The sequence below is a fragment of the Mesoplodon mirus genome, assembly GCF_964341445.2.
Source record: "Mesoplodon mirus genome assembly, chromosome: 9".
Lineage (NCBI taxonomy): Eukaryota > Metazoa > Chordata > Mammalia > Artiodactyla > Ziphiidae > Mesoplodon > Mesoplodon mirus.
The window spans coordinates 69,683,526-69,701,126 of record NC_138985.1 but is presented as its reverse complement, the minus strand read 5'-3'; the positions used below and the strand labels follow the sequence as shown (position 1 = coordinate 69,701,126).

The 17,601-nt window shown below is 54.0% G+C and overlaps 1 protein-coding gene across 2 annotated transcripts in view; it reads left to right on the top strand.

The window, feature by feature from the left end:
* Positions 1–6,064: 6,064 nt before the first annotated feature.
* The window catches only part of CRHR2 (corticotropin releasing hormone receptor 2), a gene marked incomplete at both ends in the record, with an annotated part of 44,679 nt that continues 33,142 nt past the window's right edge, over positions 6,065–17,601 (top strand). The window contains 2 exons of one of the 2 annotated variants that reach the window (XM_082633159.1): positions 6,065–6,151; positions 15,570–15,660. In XM_082633159.1, coding sequence (XP_082489285.1) covers positions 6,065–6,151; positions 15,570–15,660 — 178 coding nt within the window. Of the gene's footprint in view, positions 6,152–15,566; positions 15,661–17,601 lie in introns of both variants that reach the window. The other variant, XM_082633158.1, reaches the window with a different exon arrangement.

Below are 17,601 nucleotides of genomic sequence, written 5' to 3'. Positions count from 1 at the left end.
TTGACTTTGAATGGGAAGAAACAGAGTGACAATGATTAATATTCCCTCGCATTTCCAGGAAGTGTTGTTCTCCTCCAGTCCTCACAAAGACCCTCCATGGTAGGTGTTATTATTTCACTTGACAGGTACAGCAACTGAGGAGAAAAGGTAGAGAGAGATGTGTCATCCAGGAGGCACTGGAGCAGGACGGACACCATAGACCAGACCCTTTCCCAGGGGACAGCGGCGGCCCGGCCGGCCCCACCCTCGGGATCCTCTCCGTGGGTTTCTGCCCAGCTCAGCCCGTGGCACCTGCCCCTGGGAGGAGCCTACACAGGAGACAGGGGGCAGCTGTGAAACCACAGACACGACATCCAGGAGTCAGGCCCCAAGTGCCACTCAGCACTGGAGCCCGAGCTGTTCGGGAAAACACAAGCCCCACAGCTGTTCTCCAGGCACAAAGTTCAGGGCTCCTTGACGAGCAGGTAAAAACTGTGCCAGAGCTGACTTAATCCCTATTAATCAAACATGCTGACTTGTTTTTCTTTGGAGCCAAGTGACAACAGAGCTGATCATAACTCATACTTGGATCTGACCACCCTGAACCAGAATTTGGGAGGAAAAAAAAGAGAGAGAGAGAGAAAGAGAGATCAGAGTAATATCCCACAGAACCAACAGAAAAAAAAAATTAAAAATGAGCGAAATCTGGGCTTCCCTGGTGGCGCAGTGGTTGAGAGTCCACCTGCTGATGCAGGGGGACGTGGGTTCGTGCCCCGGTCCGGGAAGATCCCACATGCTGCAGAGCAGCTGGGCCCGTGAGCCATGGCCACTGAGCCTGAGCATCCGGAGCCTGTGCTCCGCAGCAGGAGAGTCGACAACGGTGAGAGGCCCGTGTACCGCCAAAAAAAAAAAAAAGAGCAAAATCAATGCCTACTCTTTCAGCAATGTTATAAAATTGTGTTCTGAAATTGCATCGCAAAAGCATACTTTGCAGTCTGGGGCTAAATGAGTGTGACCACAGCTAAAATAATATAGCATGATAGTATCATAAACCTGGGGGACAAGATGTCATCTGGCCATAAAGGGGGCATTCCCCCTCATCTGCTGTGGCAATGGGTCTGAGCAGTCTCAGTCCCAAATGAGAGATGGGGTCTATGTGATGGCCCTGCCAGGCGGGACAGGGAGTATGGCCAATGCGCCCTGTGTGGTGCAGCCCCTGCCTTTCCCTCAGACTCTGGACTGAGACGCCATCTTATCTCTTGCCCGGGCTGCTGCACCAGCCACTCTGCCTTCTCCTTAACTTCAGACTTGTGGCTCTAACGCAAGAACACCCTGCCGCCCAAGCAAGCATTCTAGATTGCAGATCCAACCCTGTCCCCCTTCCACTCAGAGACACATGCAACCTGTGTCCCTAAGAACCCCAGTCCTCCAAAGTCACCCTTTCCTTTCATAACCACACACAATGACCTGATTGTTCCAGCCCATTAGACTTACAGAAAGTCGGGCTCTCCCCAACAGTTTCGGTTCCCAGACATGGGGTGTCTTCCACTTTCCTGGTCACCTTTTACTCTAAATTCTACTCCTGTTCAATTCTTGATCCTTCTGTGTTGATCAGAATTCCTTGGGTGGTAAGCAACAGAAATACACTTCAAACTAGCTCAGGCATCAATGAAGATTTATTGAGAGTCCCTTTCTGGGGGCAGAGGCAAAGTGGGTTTCTGGCTGGACTGGAATCAGAGCCTCAAAGGCTACCAGGACCCTCTCCCCTCCTCTTTTCTCTGCTCCCCTTTCCTTCAGCTTGGCTTTCCCCAGACAACAGTCAACAGCCAAGTCAACGGCTGTGCTTTGCATCTGTCAGTTTCTCCAAAAGAGGAATAGTCTTTCTCTTTGATGCAAAGTTTAAAAATCCTAGGGAAGGACTCTGATTGAGTCAGTTCAGATCAGCCATCCACTCCTGTACCAACCAACTGTGCTCAGTAGGGTGAGGTCCTCTCCTTTGTCCAGCCTGGTTGATTGCATAGGCCAATCCAATCAGGTGGCTGAATTAGAACGTGCACTGGGGAGGGTGGGGGCAGGAAGGGAGGAGAATCTTGCCCCCAAGGAGGCAAAAAGTGGTACTTGGAAGGCAAAACAATCTTAGATATTATAAGGGTTTATGGCCCTCCAAAGAACCACAGTACATAAATAGATATACAATACGTCTGTGGTATTAAAATTTCATAGCGGGGAGGGCAATTAGGAAAACATATAAAAAGGGCTCCTTTTGGGTGGAGGGATGATAACGTAAAAAGAAAAAATGGGGGGCTTCCCTGGTGGCGCAGTGGTTGAGAGTCCGCCTGCCAATGCAGGGGACACGGGTTTGTGCCCCGGTCCGGGAGGATCCCACATGCCGCGGAGCACCTGGGCCCGTGAGCCACAGCCGCTGAGCCTGCGCGTCCGGAGCCTGTGTTCCGCAACGGGAGAGGCCACAACAGTGAGAGGCCCGCGTACCGCCAAAAAAAAAAAAACCAGAAAGAAAAATTGTTGAGAAACACTGGAGCAGAGGACGGAGCATTGCTCAGAGGGACAGGACCATTCTGGACAAAACAATGTGGAGCACCCTTCCCTGCTGCAGCTGCTGACCCCTCTCCAGCTCTATCCACGCACAGGCACCCGTCCTCATTCCTCAAGTGCCACTGACACAGGCTGCCATGTAGGATGGACTATTTCTGAAGATGGGGGTAGCAGAGAATAATTCCAGCCCCATCGCTCATGTTCACTGACTATTCACACCTCTGGGAAGCCCCTCCAGCCCACCCCTCCTCAGACCCAGCAGTCTTTGTCCCCCCCCTTTCTCTCCAAGTCCCGGGGACAACCCTCGGCCCAGATCCCAGCCCTTCTACACCGTCACTGACTTAGATGCCAAACTAGGCTAAATGCAGAATTTCCACTGCTTTATTTTACAAAGCAAGCCACCCACCTCCCTTCTAGACCATCCTCAGTTTGCCTTTCATAACCAAAAAGGGCCATAAAGGCATTTTCATAAATAAAAAGGCCCCTCTGCGCCAGTCTGCCCTTAGGAAGAGAAAGCTTATGAATGACAATTTGTATTAGCCTCGTCCAGATCATAGCTGCTGGCAGGGTTTCTTCTGCCACCAGCAGTCTCTGAAAGCAGAGAAAAGTTGTCCAGAGGACAGTTTAGGGGCTCAAAAGTTTTTGTATGTGTCTTATTGTTGTTGCTGTTTGTTTTTAACCCATGACATTTAGGAGGGCCAAGTCCAGACTCTCCTAACCTTCTAGGCTCCCTTAGATTCCCAGAGGTGAGATGAGAATTCCCACACGGCACTCATAAGGGAGGTGCTCCCAGGAGAGACTGGTAAGAGAGGGGGCAATGCAAGACAGAAAAGGGAAAGAAGACCCCCAGAAGTGAGATGCCTGGGAGCCCCAAGTTAATCACATTTGGAGTTGGTTCACCTCCAGGAAAAGGAGCACTAGCCAGTCAATGGCAAAGCATAACTTTGGGGGTTGGGAGATGTAAACCCCTGGGTTCCTGGGGATCAATCCCTACCTTGGTGCAAAATGCAGCTCTAGTTGTCCAAGGGATGCCCTCCTATGAACTTTCCAGGTTGGAGGAGGGCACCATTTGGAAACACAAGGAAGGCCAGGGAAGCGCACACAGAATGTCCTACCAGGGAGGAATCAGGACTGAGCACCCATGTGCCTTCTCTGTAGACCCTCCTAGAACTAGAGCAGATCTAGCTTCCTTACAGCCTGTCCTTCACTGCCTGACCCTACACTGTCCTCACCCCAGCTAGACACCCAGCCCAGCCAGCTGTGCTTGCCCAGCTCCTTGCTCCTGTTCTCCCCAACTCCTCCATCTGGAGGAAAGACCTCTCCCTTCTCCATCTGTTTAAATCATTCAAGGAGCTCCTGTAGTGCCTTTCCCCCAGAGTCCCCACCCCACCCCACTCCCTGAGCTGTCCCACACCTCGTATCACAGTTATTCAGGCCCAGATCTCACAGGGTCCACACCCCTTCCCTCTGCTGGCACTCTCTTCACAGGCAATGAGGCTGGCCTCAAGGTCAGAGCCTCCTACAGCACCCATTGTGATGGAGATGTTCCAGTAACACGTGCTGAAAACAACTGTTGAACCTCCTGATGACTCATCAGCTCTGAGGCTACCCACCCTTCAATCAAAGTCCGACTGAGTGGTTATCTCCTACTAGGAGCCCTCTCTGATCGAGCCCATCTGACTGGGTCCAGTAAAGCCATATCCTGTCTCAGGGGTTTCTACCCTGTCACCTTCAGATGAATGGGGAGATCTGGTCAACTCTTCCTTTGATCTCCCCATAAAAATGCCCCTGCACCATTGGAGCTAGGCTCTGTGCAACAGAGGAGAAAAGGAGGAACAAATAAAAAGAAGTGCCTCCCCTGCCTCCCAACCAAGCTGCGTGGAGGCCAGCCTCATCCAAGGGGCCATAAGAGAACAGTCCACATAGAGGAGAATCCAGGGGCTCAGATTTAGGCCCTGAGATTTCAGGGCAGGCCAATGTGGGAGCTGGTACAGTCAGGAAGGGCTGCCTGGAGGAAGCAGGTGGAGGAGAAGAACTGAGGGACAGAAAAGTATCCCAAGCAGAGACCAGAGTAAACAGAGTGTCTAAGGCTCTTGAACTTGGGCTGTACCCACCTCGTCTGCACCCTCCAGGAAAAGCTCAGTGCCTCACTAATCACATTCCTCAAATGCTTTCCCCTCAGATCCTAATAACATTGGAATTGCTGCTTAAGCTTTTAAACGCTGTGCACCAGGCCCACCTGTTAGAAGAGTTCCACAGCCTTCTTCAGTGGTTCCCAGAATCCTCACCTCCTGAGCCCTGACCCAGCCCTAGGCTGGACCTGTCCCCATCTGAGACCAGCACTGCGCAGCCCTGCCCGATAGCAGGATCCCTGTGAAATTTACTAAAACATATCAATGCCTGGGCCCTGCCCCAGCCTGGACCTGTCCCCATCTGAGACCAGCACTGCGCAGCCCTGCCCGATAGCAGGATCCCTGTGAAGTTTACTAAAACATATCAATGCCTGGGCCCTGCCCCAGCCTGGACCTGTCCCCATCTGAGACCAGCACTGCGCAGCCCTGCCCGATAGCAGGATCCCTGTGAAATTTACTAAAACATATCAATGCCTGGGCCCTGCCCCAGCCTGTATCATCAGAAGCTCTGGGTGGGGTCTGGCATTGCTGCATTGGTGGTTGTTGTTCCTTTGTTGTTGTTGGATATATGTTTTTAGCATTTTATTTCAAATTCACAGAAAAGTTGGAAGAATGATCCAAAGTATACCCACATACTCTTTGCCCACATTTACCAATTATTTACATTTTACCTCACTTGTTTTATTGTTCTCTTTCTCTCTATATGTGTATTTGTATGTGTATGTGTGTGGGTATTTCTGAACCCTTTGAAAATAAGTTAGAGATATGGTATCCCTTTAGCCCTAAATATTACTCCCTAAGACCAAGGATTTTCTCTTACCTATGGATAGGGCAGTTATCAAAATCGAGAAGTTGAACACTGACACAGAATTATTATTTAATCTGGCCTCCACGTTCAAATTTCGATTGTCCCAGTGGGCAGTGGTGTGTGGTAAAAGCTCCCCAGACAATTAGAAGATGCCGGCAGGGCTGGGAAGCCTGGTGGGGATGAGAACCGCCCAGCTCACTCTGTGCTCTGGCCAAAACCACAAAGACCCCCGCCTCCCTTTCTCAATTCCTCTCTCCCCGGCGTGGGCAGCTACAGCCCTGGCAAAGGTGGCAGGCTGGTGAAAGGCATTAACCCCTTCCCTGCAGACTGGAAGCAGAGTCTGTTCTCTCCGGCTGCCTGGGCAGAAGCTGCCACCCAGCACCGCTATAAATAACCTGGAGGGGGCGGGCCGTGGGGCGGTGTCACTGAGGAGCGTGGAGCGGGGAGAATACCCCCCCTTCCCGTGCCCAGGGCCATACCTTGGCCGCCTGGCGCGTTGGGGAGGGAGGGGCCCGCACAGCTCTAGCCTGGGGCGGGGGAGGGCGGGACCGCTGTGCTCTGAGGTGTGATCGGGTCCGCAGCCGCTGAGGGCATGGGGGGTCCCGCGGGGCCCCCGCGCCTTCTCCACGCCCCGCACACGCTGCTCTGCCTGCTCTGCCTCCTGCCGCCTCTGCTCAGAGTAAGTGCGGGGAGTGGTGGCGGGCGGGGAGGCGTGGGACGGGGAGGCGCGGGGCGGGGGGATCCGTTCGCAGGGTCGGGGCGCCGGGAGCTGGAGCTACGTGCTCTCCTGACTGCGAGGCGGTAGGGGGTCTCACTGCTCAGTTACTGGGCTCGGTTTCACTTAGCCCTGTTAGGAGTTGGATGGAGGAGGTCTTAGGGCATGGTAGCCGGGATGGGGTTGGGGATCCCTGTGTCCGGTGATGGGATGGAGATGTCCTGCCTGGATGAGGGGGCAAGTGGAGGGGAGATGAAACTCTTCACACCAGCTAGGATGGGACCTGGAAGCCTTTGTGGAGGAGCAGAACATTCTGGGGGACGCCCTAGTGTCTAGGACATGCCCTTCCTCGGGTCCAGAAATTTCCTGTCCCCTGTCCACTCTGTCACCTCCCCCATAGATCCCGCTGCGTCTCCCCTGCAGGAGCCTCAAGTCCCTTCCTCACCCCATCCCAGTTCTGGCCCTTCCCCACAAGGGACCCCCAGAAAGCTGTCCCCCGTCTCCTACAGCCCGGTCCCCACACTTGTCTCAGTGCCTGAAACCAGGCAGCCCTCAGTATCAAATGAGCAATGGGGCAGAGGGGGCACTTGGGGGAACCAGCCTTGCCAGGGGTTTCTCAAAGCTGTGGGTGTGCCCACTGGCCAGAGTCAGGGTCTGCAAGTAGGAGCCGAGGGTGATGGGATGGAGAGGAGCTGTACAGGAAGAGCTGAAGAAGTGGGGGTGAGGCTAGGAGGGGGTGATTTCCAGAAACAGATGTCAGAGGAATCTACCTCTTACCCTCTCCCCATTTTACAGGTGGGGAAACTGAGGCTCGGAGAGGAAGGGTGACCTGTCCTAGGCCACACTTTTCATGAAGAGCCATGACACTAAAAGGTTTCAGAGGCCATGCAGTGCAAGGGACAGAGCCAGGCTGGAGGTCAGGAGGCCTGGCCCCATCCCCGTATGTATACAGAGGACTCCTTCATTCAACACTCATTCAACAGATGGGTAGTGAGCATCCACTGTCTGTGGCAAAGTGGCTTTGCAGACAGACCTGATCAAATCCCTGCTTTGCTGCTTAGTGTGTGACCTTGGACAGGCTACTCAAATTTCCCCAGCCTCAGTTTCCTCCTGGGTAAAATGAGGATGATTTTGGTGCTTACTGAATAGGGTTGTCATGAGGAATAGTTGAGATAGTACGGGTAAAGCTCTGAGCACCATGCCTGGCACAGAGTAAGCAGAGATGAAGGCACTAGGGGTCCTGCCCTCCCAGGGGATCTGGTCAGGTGGACGAGAGGGCACCATGCTGAGGTGTGGTCAGTGCCCCGATGGGCAGATGGCCCCTAGACCTGCCAGGTCCTTTTAACGACATTGCAGGGATGGGTGGAGGCTGTGGAGTGGGTTCACTACCACCCGCTCCTGCCCACCTCCTACTCCCGATGTCCTGGGCTCTGAGCTCTTTCTGCCCCCTGGCACTTGTTCCGGGGATAGTTGCCTTCAAGACAGTTGGTGTTAGGGCCAGGGTGGCCCCTCAGCCGTCCCCCTCTGGGGGCCATGATGCCAACCGCCCAAGCTGGTGGGATGGAGAGGGTTTCTGGTTGCTGCCCCAGAGCCCGGCCAGGTTGAGGGGTCTTTGGGAGGGTACCCTGGGTTCCGGGGACATCAGAACTGGCGACCTCAGAGGCAACAGTCTGCTCTCCCCTTAGAGTCAGCCCAGGCCCTGCCCCTAGCTCCCCATATGGCCCAAGACTAGAGGCTCACCCAAAGTTACTCAGCACGTAACCAGCTAGAGAGGACCGTGGTCTCTCTAGCCCCAAAGCGCAGGCTCCCTTGCTTTGGGTCTTCGTGGTAATGGGTAATGGGATTTATTTCTGGGTCCTCGTCCAACTATTCTGAGATTTCTGCTCTCTATGAAAAGAGAGTAAGTGACGTGGAGCGGGTGGTGGGGAAGGAAGGTGATCCAGGAGGGTCTGGCCTCCCGCCCTCTCATTTATTCAATAATACTTGATTCAGCCAGTATTTAAGGAAGATCATGCATGGTAAAGACATAAGGGTGAAAACACCAGCCCGTGGCCCCTGCCCTATGAAGTTGATAGCCTAAAGAAGCCGCTGGCCGAAGAAAACAACGGCTAAGAATTAAGTGTGTATTTACAAACTCTGGTCATGGGAACTGAGAACAAGTGTGTGCAGGTATAAGAGCCTCTGCCAGGATTGGGAGGAAGTCTGGCGGGAGGTGGGCAGGATGGCAGGGACGGAGATGGGCTGGTCCTAGAGGGAGGCTGAGGGAAGAGCAAGCTGGGAGGAAGGCTCTAGAGTCCTAACCCTGAGAAGAGATGGTGTGAGGCTCCAGGGGGCATGGTGGGTCCTGGTGGGATCTGATTTCTATCCCAAGGGCACAGGGAGTTCAGGGCTAGCTAAGCTGGGGAGGGGCCTGATCTAAAATGCAGTTGTGAAAATTCCAGCTGGTGGCTGAGTCGGGAGGACACACTGGGTCAGCCCGCACTGCAAGAGCCTGCAGGAGCCAAGCCTTGACCCTGGTGCTACCAGTTGCCCTCCGAGGCCTTTGAGAAGCTACGTTGGGAAGCAGTGCTGAAATCATGCAGGCTTCTTGGGCACCGGGTGCCATGCTAAGCCCTTTACTAAAACACTGGGAAGGTTGGGATAGTTATTTACAGACGGAAATGCAGGTTGAGTAAGGCTAAGAAATATGGCTGCTGGATTCCAAACCCCTTGATTCTAACCTTGCCTCCCCCTCTGTGAAGACCCCAAGAAGTCTTGTCTGGGTCCAACCCCTCGGACCTTTGAGCAACAAGATGCTCCCCCCAGGGCCTTAGAACAGCACTTCTGTGGTCTCTTGCCCCAGGTTCTTGCTTCTGGTGGGGCTGTCTGTCCTGAGAAGGCTCAACAAAGACGGAAGGCCCAAATTCCAGAAGCCTGGACACCCCCCTAACCTACACAGCTCTCCCCAAAACCAAGGCCAGGGCCCTGCACACACACCCGGGGTCTGTAGAGGGTTGAGGGCAGGGGACTCAAGGGCCATTTACCAGAAGCTAATTCATCTAATAACTCTTCCCCCAAATTCAACTACTCTCTGAGAGTTTTCTAACCTAATCAGCTAATTTAGTCTCTCTGTTTTTGCCATTTTGTTGCTGTTTTAGTATTTTTTTAAAAAAACAGTTTGTCTGTCTGCCTATTTAATTTCGTATTCCTAGTAAGTCTCAGATTTGCAGCACTTTATGAATTATGGGACTATTCTGTATTCCTTTAGCTATCATTTTCTACTTTATCTAATTTTAATCATTTTTAGGATTCCTCAGTCAGTCATAAGTCACTTTACTCAAAATTCTAATTTTTTTTTTTTCTTTGCGGTACGCGGGCCTCTCACTGATGTGGCCTCTACCATTGTAGAGCACAGGCTCCGGACGCACAGGCCCCGTGGCCATGGCTCACGGGCCCAGCCGCTCCGTGGCATGTGGGATCTTCCCAGACCGGGGCACGAACCCATGTCCCCTGCATCGGCAGGCGGACTCTCAACCACTGCGCCACCAGGGAAGCCCCAAAATTCTAATTTTTTAAGATATCATTTCAAATCTGCCAGAGGGAGGGATATATTATCCAATAAGCTTTTTTTTTTTAAATTCTGTTTAGTATCTACACAGGACTTACCACATGCTTGGTACTGTTCTGAGCTCTGACACACATTACCTGTTTTCAGCTTCACAACCACCCTAAGGCATAAGACCATCAATATCCCCATTTGACAGATGAAGAAGCTAAGGCAAGGTCATGTGCCCAAGGTCACTCATCTGGTAGTAGCAGGGCCAGGATTCAAACCAGGCAGCCTGACTCCATATTCCCTTCCCTTCACGAAAGTGTAAGACACTCAGATGCCAAAACAAATCAGAAAGAGGTGACTTTTAGGCAAACTGGATATTAGATGAGTTGATCATTAAGGAGATTTTAGGCCTAGTGACCTGTTGTAGGACCTCTCGCAGGCCAGCTCCTGCCTTCCCTCCCGCCTTGCTCCCTCAGACATCTGTATGCAGGACCCAGGGCTTGGCCGAGGTCAGAGAAGAGGGACAGAGGCTAGAGGGAGCCACCGGCTTTCCGAGATGAGAGAGAACGCATGCCGAGGAAAGACCTGGAAGTTTCTCCAGGCAAGTTGGTGGCTGGATTCAGACTAGATGGGATAGTGGGACATCTTAGAAAGAGGGAACTGCTGGAACAGTCAGGATAGGGAGAGCCCTATGGAAAGCTGCTGCGGGCTCTTGGGGCCCTCACTCAAGGTCCCGGCAGCTAATAAGTTAGAACTGAGCAGCTAAAAGATCTCCCCTTCCAGGAAGCCTGCTCGGATACTCCAGAAAACAATTACCTACTTCCTTCATCTGACTGCCAGTCCCTCACCCTCTGCCTCAGCCCACCGCAGCTCCAGTACTGTCTGGGCTGTGTCTGCTCAGGGCGCAGACTCTGCCTCCTCACGCCCCATCCTTCCCCCTTTCCTCCCTCTCTTCTGCCCCTCCTTCCCTCCTCCCCATACCCCGTCTTCAGTGTCCCCATCTCTTCCTCCTTCCCCCGGGTAGGGCCTGAGTTTCTCCTTCCTCTGTTCCTCGCTCAGGCTCAGTGAGACCAGTGAATGAAAGAAAACACTGGGGAGGAACCCACACACACACACACACTCCAGAGGAGTCCTCTCTGACCTTGGGCAGAGAGGGAGAAGGCAGGGAGGGAGCTCACCCCGTTCCTGTCCAGTACTGGCAGCCTGGCTGCAGGACCTGTGGTCCCAACTCTCCCAGGCTTAGACCAGCAGCTAAATTTAGAGGAAGCTTTGTCGCCAAGCCAGGAGGGAGCACAAGGCTGGGCCAGACCCCCGGCTCCAGGGAGGTGGCACCTTTGAGGCCCGCCTGGTGCCTGGGCCCCAGGTTCTGCCTGGACAGGGCCCAAGGTGGAGGAAGAACAGCTGGCTCTCTTGTCTTGGCTCCCCCTGCCAGGGCCTCTCCCTTGCCCTGTATAAGGGAGGGCTTCCAACTCCAGGCACACAGAGGCTGGACCCGGGGTGTCCTCAAAGGGAGAATTCAGAAAGAAGGCTACCTGACAAGCAGGAAAAGCCCAGAACTGAGTTCCCAGAATTGGGGGTAGGGGTGCAGCTCTCCCTGGCCGAGGGGGCCATGGTCTCATCCAAACAAACATTTATTGAGAACCTGCTACATGCCAGGCTCTGGACTGGGAACTGGGGACCCAGATGTGAAGCAGACAGATATGGGCCCTGAGCTCCAGCAGCCTGTAGCCTCAAGGGGCGGGGCTGAGGCGGGGTTGGGGGGGCAGCTCTCTGCCCCTGTGACAGCCAAGAGCTGATCAGTACAGAAGTCCAAGGTGTCCCCCACAAAAGAGAGACAATGGGGTCTTCAGGTGGCTCAGAGTCAGTTCTAGAAGCCAGACTTCTTGTCTCCCTTGAGCAAGGCCCTGCCAGACTGGCTGGGTCTCCCTCCCCTCCTCCCATGACCTAGCTCTCTGCCCCCAGGCCCCCACTCCACTGGTGAGATCTGCTTCTGACTCACCCTTTTTTGGAGCTGGGGTCCTCCCAGCATCTGCGGACCACAGACTTTCACCCCCTCACACGGGACCAGCTCTTCAGTGTGTATCTGACCAACTTGGGACCTACCAGACTGTCTGAACAGTCCTGCCTTAGCCCCTTCCCGCTATGTGGCCTTGGGAGGTGACTTCGCTTCTCTGGGCCTCAGTTTCCTGACCTGTAAAATGGGGTCATTCACAGCCACCTCAGAGGCTGTTGTGAGGATTAAATGGGCTGCCCTGAAGCATTTAGAGCCGTGTCTAGCACATAGTAAATGCTGACTTCACATCCAAGAAGCCTCTTTCCCACCCTCTGTCCTCTTAATAGCATCCCCAAACCAGAGGCTTGCTGCTTCCTGAGCAGGCCCTGTGCTTCCCTGCCTCTGAGCCTTTGCTCGCTCAGCTCCTGCCCCGGAATTTCTTTCTGCTCTTCTTACCCTTCATCCTACCTTGGACCAAGTCCTTCCATCCTCCTGGACTCAGCTTCCATGCGCAGTTTTCTCACCCAGCATCCACTGAGCACTGCTGAGCAGTGAGCCCGGTGAGGGAGGTGCAGGTGTGTCTTCAGGGGCCACTGTACACGGGAGGGCTGGTGAGGGCTGAGAGGGGGAGCCATGCTGGCTGCATGGGGTTTCTAAGAGGCTTTTCTAGAGGAGAAGGGCTTGAACTGGGCTGTGGGACTCCCCCAAATGAGGTCTGAACCCCCCATTACTGAGCTCCCTAACTGTACTCCTCCTAAAGTCCTTGACAAGAGCCACCATGTAACACGTGTCTTCTATGTAGCAGCTCTTGACAGTCAGTAATTTGTTTAATGCACACCAGAGCCCCATGGGGTTTGTATTATCCCCATTTTAAAGGAGGAGGCCAAGGCTCAAAAAAGTTAAGTAACTTGGCCAAGGCCACAGAGCTGAGAAGCAACATCCCCAGAGCCCTGAACACGGGCATGTCTGCAGTCTGCTGCCTCTGAGAGCTCATCACCCGGGCCTGTGTCTCTGCTTTCCCTGGCCCACTGTGGGCTTTCTGAGGGCACCGGTCTCTCCTTCCTCCTCCCTGCCCGCCCCTCCCCCACCCACCCACCACCGTTAGCAGCAGCGGCTCTGTCCAAAATGGGCACCTCCAGGGTATGTTGCAGGTTTGAACTGAGTCAAATCCACCCAACCAGCCCCCTTGAAGAGAATGAACATCTTTGGCTTTGCCAGCTTATTCAACCAGTGGAGAAGGAGTTGGAGATGGAGCCCAGACTTGGGAATTATTTCACAACCACTTCTGATGGGCTCGCCCATTTTGCCCAGGCTTGAACAGCACACATCAATACTGAGCACGGCAGCCAGTGCCCCCTGCTTTGCTCAGCAAGAAGACTCAGCCACAGCCTCAGATGACAGCGACTGATACAAGGACAGCCCCACTCAGTGCCTGAGTCCTGGCACAGGATGCCTGGCCGCCCCTGTCCATGAGCTCAGAGCCAAGTGTTCAGACCCTCCCAAAGTTGAACATGAGATGCCTGAGTGATGGGGCCACAGTGTGGCCACTGGGGGCTTTGAGAAAAGGAGCTTGCATCTAAGATGCAGAATCTGGTTGGTCAGAGTCCACCATCAACACCACATGCCTCTGCATTGAGCATTGCCTCTACCGTGACTTCCAGAGGCTGGTGGTTCACTAGGAACTCAGCCCTCCCCCTGCCCCCAGAGAGAGCATACTAGCTGCTTCTCAAACGAAGAGAAGGGGGATGGGAACGGGGGATGGGTTGGGCTTAGGGCCCACACTCTCCCCTGACCCAGCTGAGGGTGGGGCATCAGAACACTCCCAGGACCCAGAGTGTCCCCTCCCCAGCCCACCTCACCCGTGGCAGGTGGCTCTCTGCCAAGGGTGAGGTGGGCAGGTAGCAGCCCTGGGATATGTGAAGAGCAAGGCCATGGCCCCCAGTGTCTGTCCTGCAGCCCAAGCGGCCAGAGCTCCCGGCTGATGGCTCAGGAAGCCCCTCACAGCAGCCAGACGCGCACACACTACACGCACTGTACACATACTACTCTCACACACAACCACACACCCCACACAGACATATACACACCCCGCACACATATGCCTTGCACACACACAGCTCTGCTTCCCAGCGCTTCCTCCTGCCTCCAGCCCTGTGGAGACAGTTGGCAGAACCCAGGTGCAGTGAGTGCCTGTAAGTGGTGGCTGTGCCGTCCTCGGCTCTCCCACCTGACCGAACGGGGTCATTAATTAGGAGCTCCAGGCTGGCGTGGTGAGGCTGAGCGTGCAGCCTCCAGCCCCAGCACAGGAAATGGACTGAGCCCGACGTGGGGAACGTGATGTTTGAGGGCTGTTGGGCTCTGGTCCTGGGGACATCCTGGGGCAAACATTGACCCAGCTGCCAGGGTGGAAATATCTGACAGGCAGGAGAAAGGGGAGGGGCTGCCCACTAGTGGGGCAGTGCCTTCCAGAATCCCAGGATCAGGAATATCGGTGTTGGGGGGACGTGCAAAAGTCGTCTTGCGGGACTTCCCTGTTGGCGCAGTGGTTAAGACTCTGTGCTCCCAATGCAGGAGGCGGGGGTTCGATCCCTGGTCAGGGAACTAGATCCCACATGCGTGCTGCCACTAAATAAGCCTGCCTGTCGCAACTAAGATCTGGTGCAACCAAATAAATTAAAAAAGAAAAAAAAGTCATCTTGCATACACATGTGCAAGTGCACGTGTGCGCACGCACTGGCCACAAGGTAAGAGAAGTGGTGGTCTTGGAAAGAGTGGGAGACAAGGGTTAGAATTTTAGAGGGCATTGCTTTTGTTCAGTTTCGCACCATGCACTTCCCAGCCTCTCTGCCTTTGAACGTGTTTTGCTTTCTATCTAGGATGCCTTTCCTGGCCCCACCCTTGTCAGCTGGGCAAACTCCTACTCAACCTTCAAAGCCCACATCAGCATGACCCCCTCTGTGATGCTACCTTATTCCTTCTCAGCAAATTGTAGACACTGTAACAAGTTGATTACCCATCCATCTTTCCCTCCAGAAGATGGTCCCCTGAAGGGCAGAGATAACCACATCTACTTTGTCCCTCTACATCCAGCACTCCCTCATGATTTTTTCAGGAGATGGGATCCTAGATGGTTTCTGTCTTTTGGATGGAATTGCCGTTGTTGCAACAATCACATTGTTTTCCTGGCAAGTGCTCACATTGGCACAGTGGTTCCTTCCTTTTCCCCTACTCACCCATCTGGTTGCCTCCAAAGTGCCACCTCTTCCAGGAAGCCTCCCCTGTCTTCCCAAGTCCAAGTTAGGAGTCCCATGTGTTAACATTTGTAACTGCCTGTTTACCTGTATGACAGGGAAACAAAGTCAAATCATCTACTGTTCTCCCCTCTTTTCTGCACCTTCCAAGTCTAGGGGATCCCTACCTGGCCTGGGACTACCCTGAGGACACCGTGTCCCCCAGCCAGGGCCTGACACACAGTAGACACAGTACAAATGTTTGCTGGGGAAACGAAGGGCTGGCGGACACCCCCACCCCAGCTTTGCTGACAGAAGGACACAGGGCACATCCCATCTGGAAGAAGAGACCTTTGGGGGCCAAGGGATGGAGAGAGCATTAGTCTTCCCTTGGGAGCCAAGATGCACTAGACCACTTCTAAGGCCTTTTCAGGGTTCCAGGTCTGGCCAGGCTGCTGTTCTGCTGTGTGGCCTTGGGCATTTCCCTCCTCTGTTTTCTCCTCTGTACAGTAGAGGGGTAAGGGATGAGTGACAGGACGAGGCGGGGTGGGGTGGGGGACAGGCAGACATGTGCTGTCACTGTCTAGCCAGGGCCTGACCCTCATTTCTCCTGTCCTCTAGGCGGCCGGGCCCAGCCAGGCACCCAGAGACCAGCCCGTGTGGATGCTACTGGAACAGTACTGCCACGCAATCATGACCCTCACCAACTTCTCAGGTATGCCAGCCCCCTGCCACCACCGGCGGCAGACCCCGGAAGCTGGGGGTGGGCCCAGGGCCTGCGGGAGAAGTGGGCTCTCCCGGGCCAGCCCCAGCTCAGCAGGTGGTGAAAGGTGACTGGCTTCCAGGCCCGGGCCGTGTGTCTGTCCTTGGGCAGCCCCTTCCCCACTGGGGCTCAGGTCCTTCACCGATGATGAAGAACTTGGTTCTTTTAACGTGTCATTCTCCAGCTCCCGGCTCCCTGCGTCTACACCCAAGGAAGCTGGCTGGCCTGGCATTCAGGTGCCCGAGGAGGGGGCACCTCGCTGCTCTCAAACTCCGGCAAGACCGGCAGAAAGTGTAAAACACGTTCTCCCGTTGCCGTGGCTACAGGTGTTACCTCCTGGTAAGAACCTGTGAAGTAGCAGCTGGGACCCTGAGTTCTGACCCCTTAGAGTTTACTGGCGGCTGATTCAGAGTCAGGATTAGCCACTGCAGAGCTAACTCAGAAGAGCCCCGGGCCTCAACGGGCTCTGGAAAGATGTCCCCAAGGCCCCGCCCAGTGTCCTGGCCTTCTCAGGGCTGCATCCACACAAGCAGCAAGGAAGGAGGAGGGCTGTGGGTGCCCTTGGGATCTGGAGCTACTGCCGGAACACAAGGAGACAAGGGTGCTGGTCAGAACTGGGACCCAGCATCAAACGCAGCCGGAGTCACGCATAAAGAGGAAAACCTTGTTGTCTGCCCTCCTTAACAGTGGAGTGGCCGAGAGCTCAGGCGTTAGGGTTAGACAGACCCAAGTCTGGATCCTAGCTCTTCCACCTAACAACTTTGTGACCCTGGATGAGTCAGCCAACCCATCTGTATTAATTTGCTTGAGCTGCTGTAAAATACCACAGACTGGGTAGCTTAAACAACAGAAATTTATTTTCTCATGATTCTGGACCTTAGAAGTCCCAGACCAAGGTGTCAACAGAGTTGGTTCCTTCTGAGGCTTCTCTCCTTGGCTGGTAGATGGCCGTCTTCTCCCTGTGTCTTCACATGGGCTTCCCTCTGCATGCGTCTGTGTCCTATTCTCCTTTTTTTACAAGGACCCTCGTCACATTGGATTAGGGCCCACCCTAATGACCTCATTTTAAAGCAATGACCTCTTTAAAGAACCTATCTCCAAATACAGTCAAATTCTGATGTATTAAGGATTGGGGCTTCAACATATGGATTTGGGGGACACTATTCAGCCTGTAACATCTGAGCCTCAGTTTCCTCATCTGTTAAAAATTGGTCAAAGTAGACCTCAGAGGCTTACTGTGAAGGTTGAAAGAGAGACCATGGCTACACCAGCGTGTCAAGCAGCCATCGGGCAAAAAATGGAGGCCCCCCATTTCAGGAGAGCTCCCACCCTCCCCTCGCCAGAGCTCTTTGCTCTCAGAGGCAACACCTGTTTATAGCAAATCCACCACCTTCTCCCTGCCCTCCCTCTTTGCTCAGTGTGTGGCATGGACCCTCGCCTTCCCCGTGACTCCTGGCAGGTGATACGCATCCTCCCCACCTCTGAGCCTAGTGGAGAGAGTCCCAGCCTCTCCAAACACGAGCTCTGCCCTGCTTGACTTGTAATATCATCCATCTGTTTATAAGTGGAATACATATTACATATATTTAATTTGGAAAAAAAAATATATATATATATATTTTTTTGCGGTACGCGGGCCTCTCACTGTTGTGGCCTCTCCCGTTGCGGAGCACAGGCTCCGGACGCGCAGGCTCAGCGGCCATGGCTCACGGGCCCAGCCGCTCCGCGGCATGTGGGATCCTCCCGGACTGGGGCACGAACCCGTGTCCCCTGCATTGGCAGGTGGACTCTCAACCACTGTGCCACCAGGGGAGCCCTTCTTTGGATTTTAAAAATATTTTTTCCAGGGCTTTCCTGGTGGCACAGTGGTTGAGCGTCCACCTGCCAATGCAG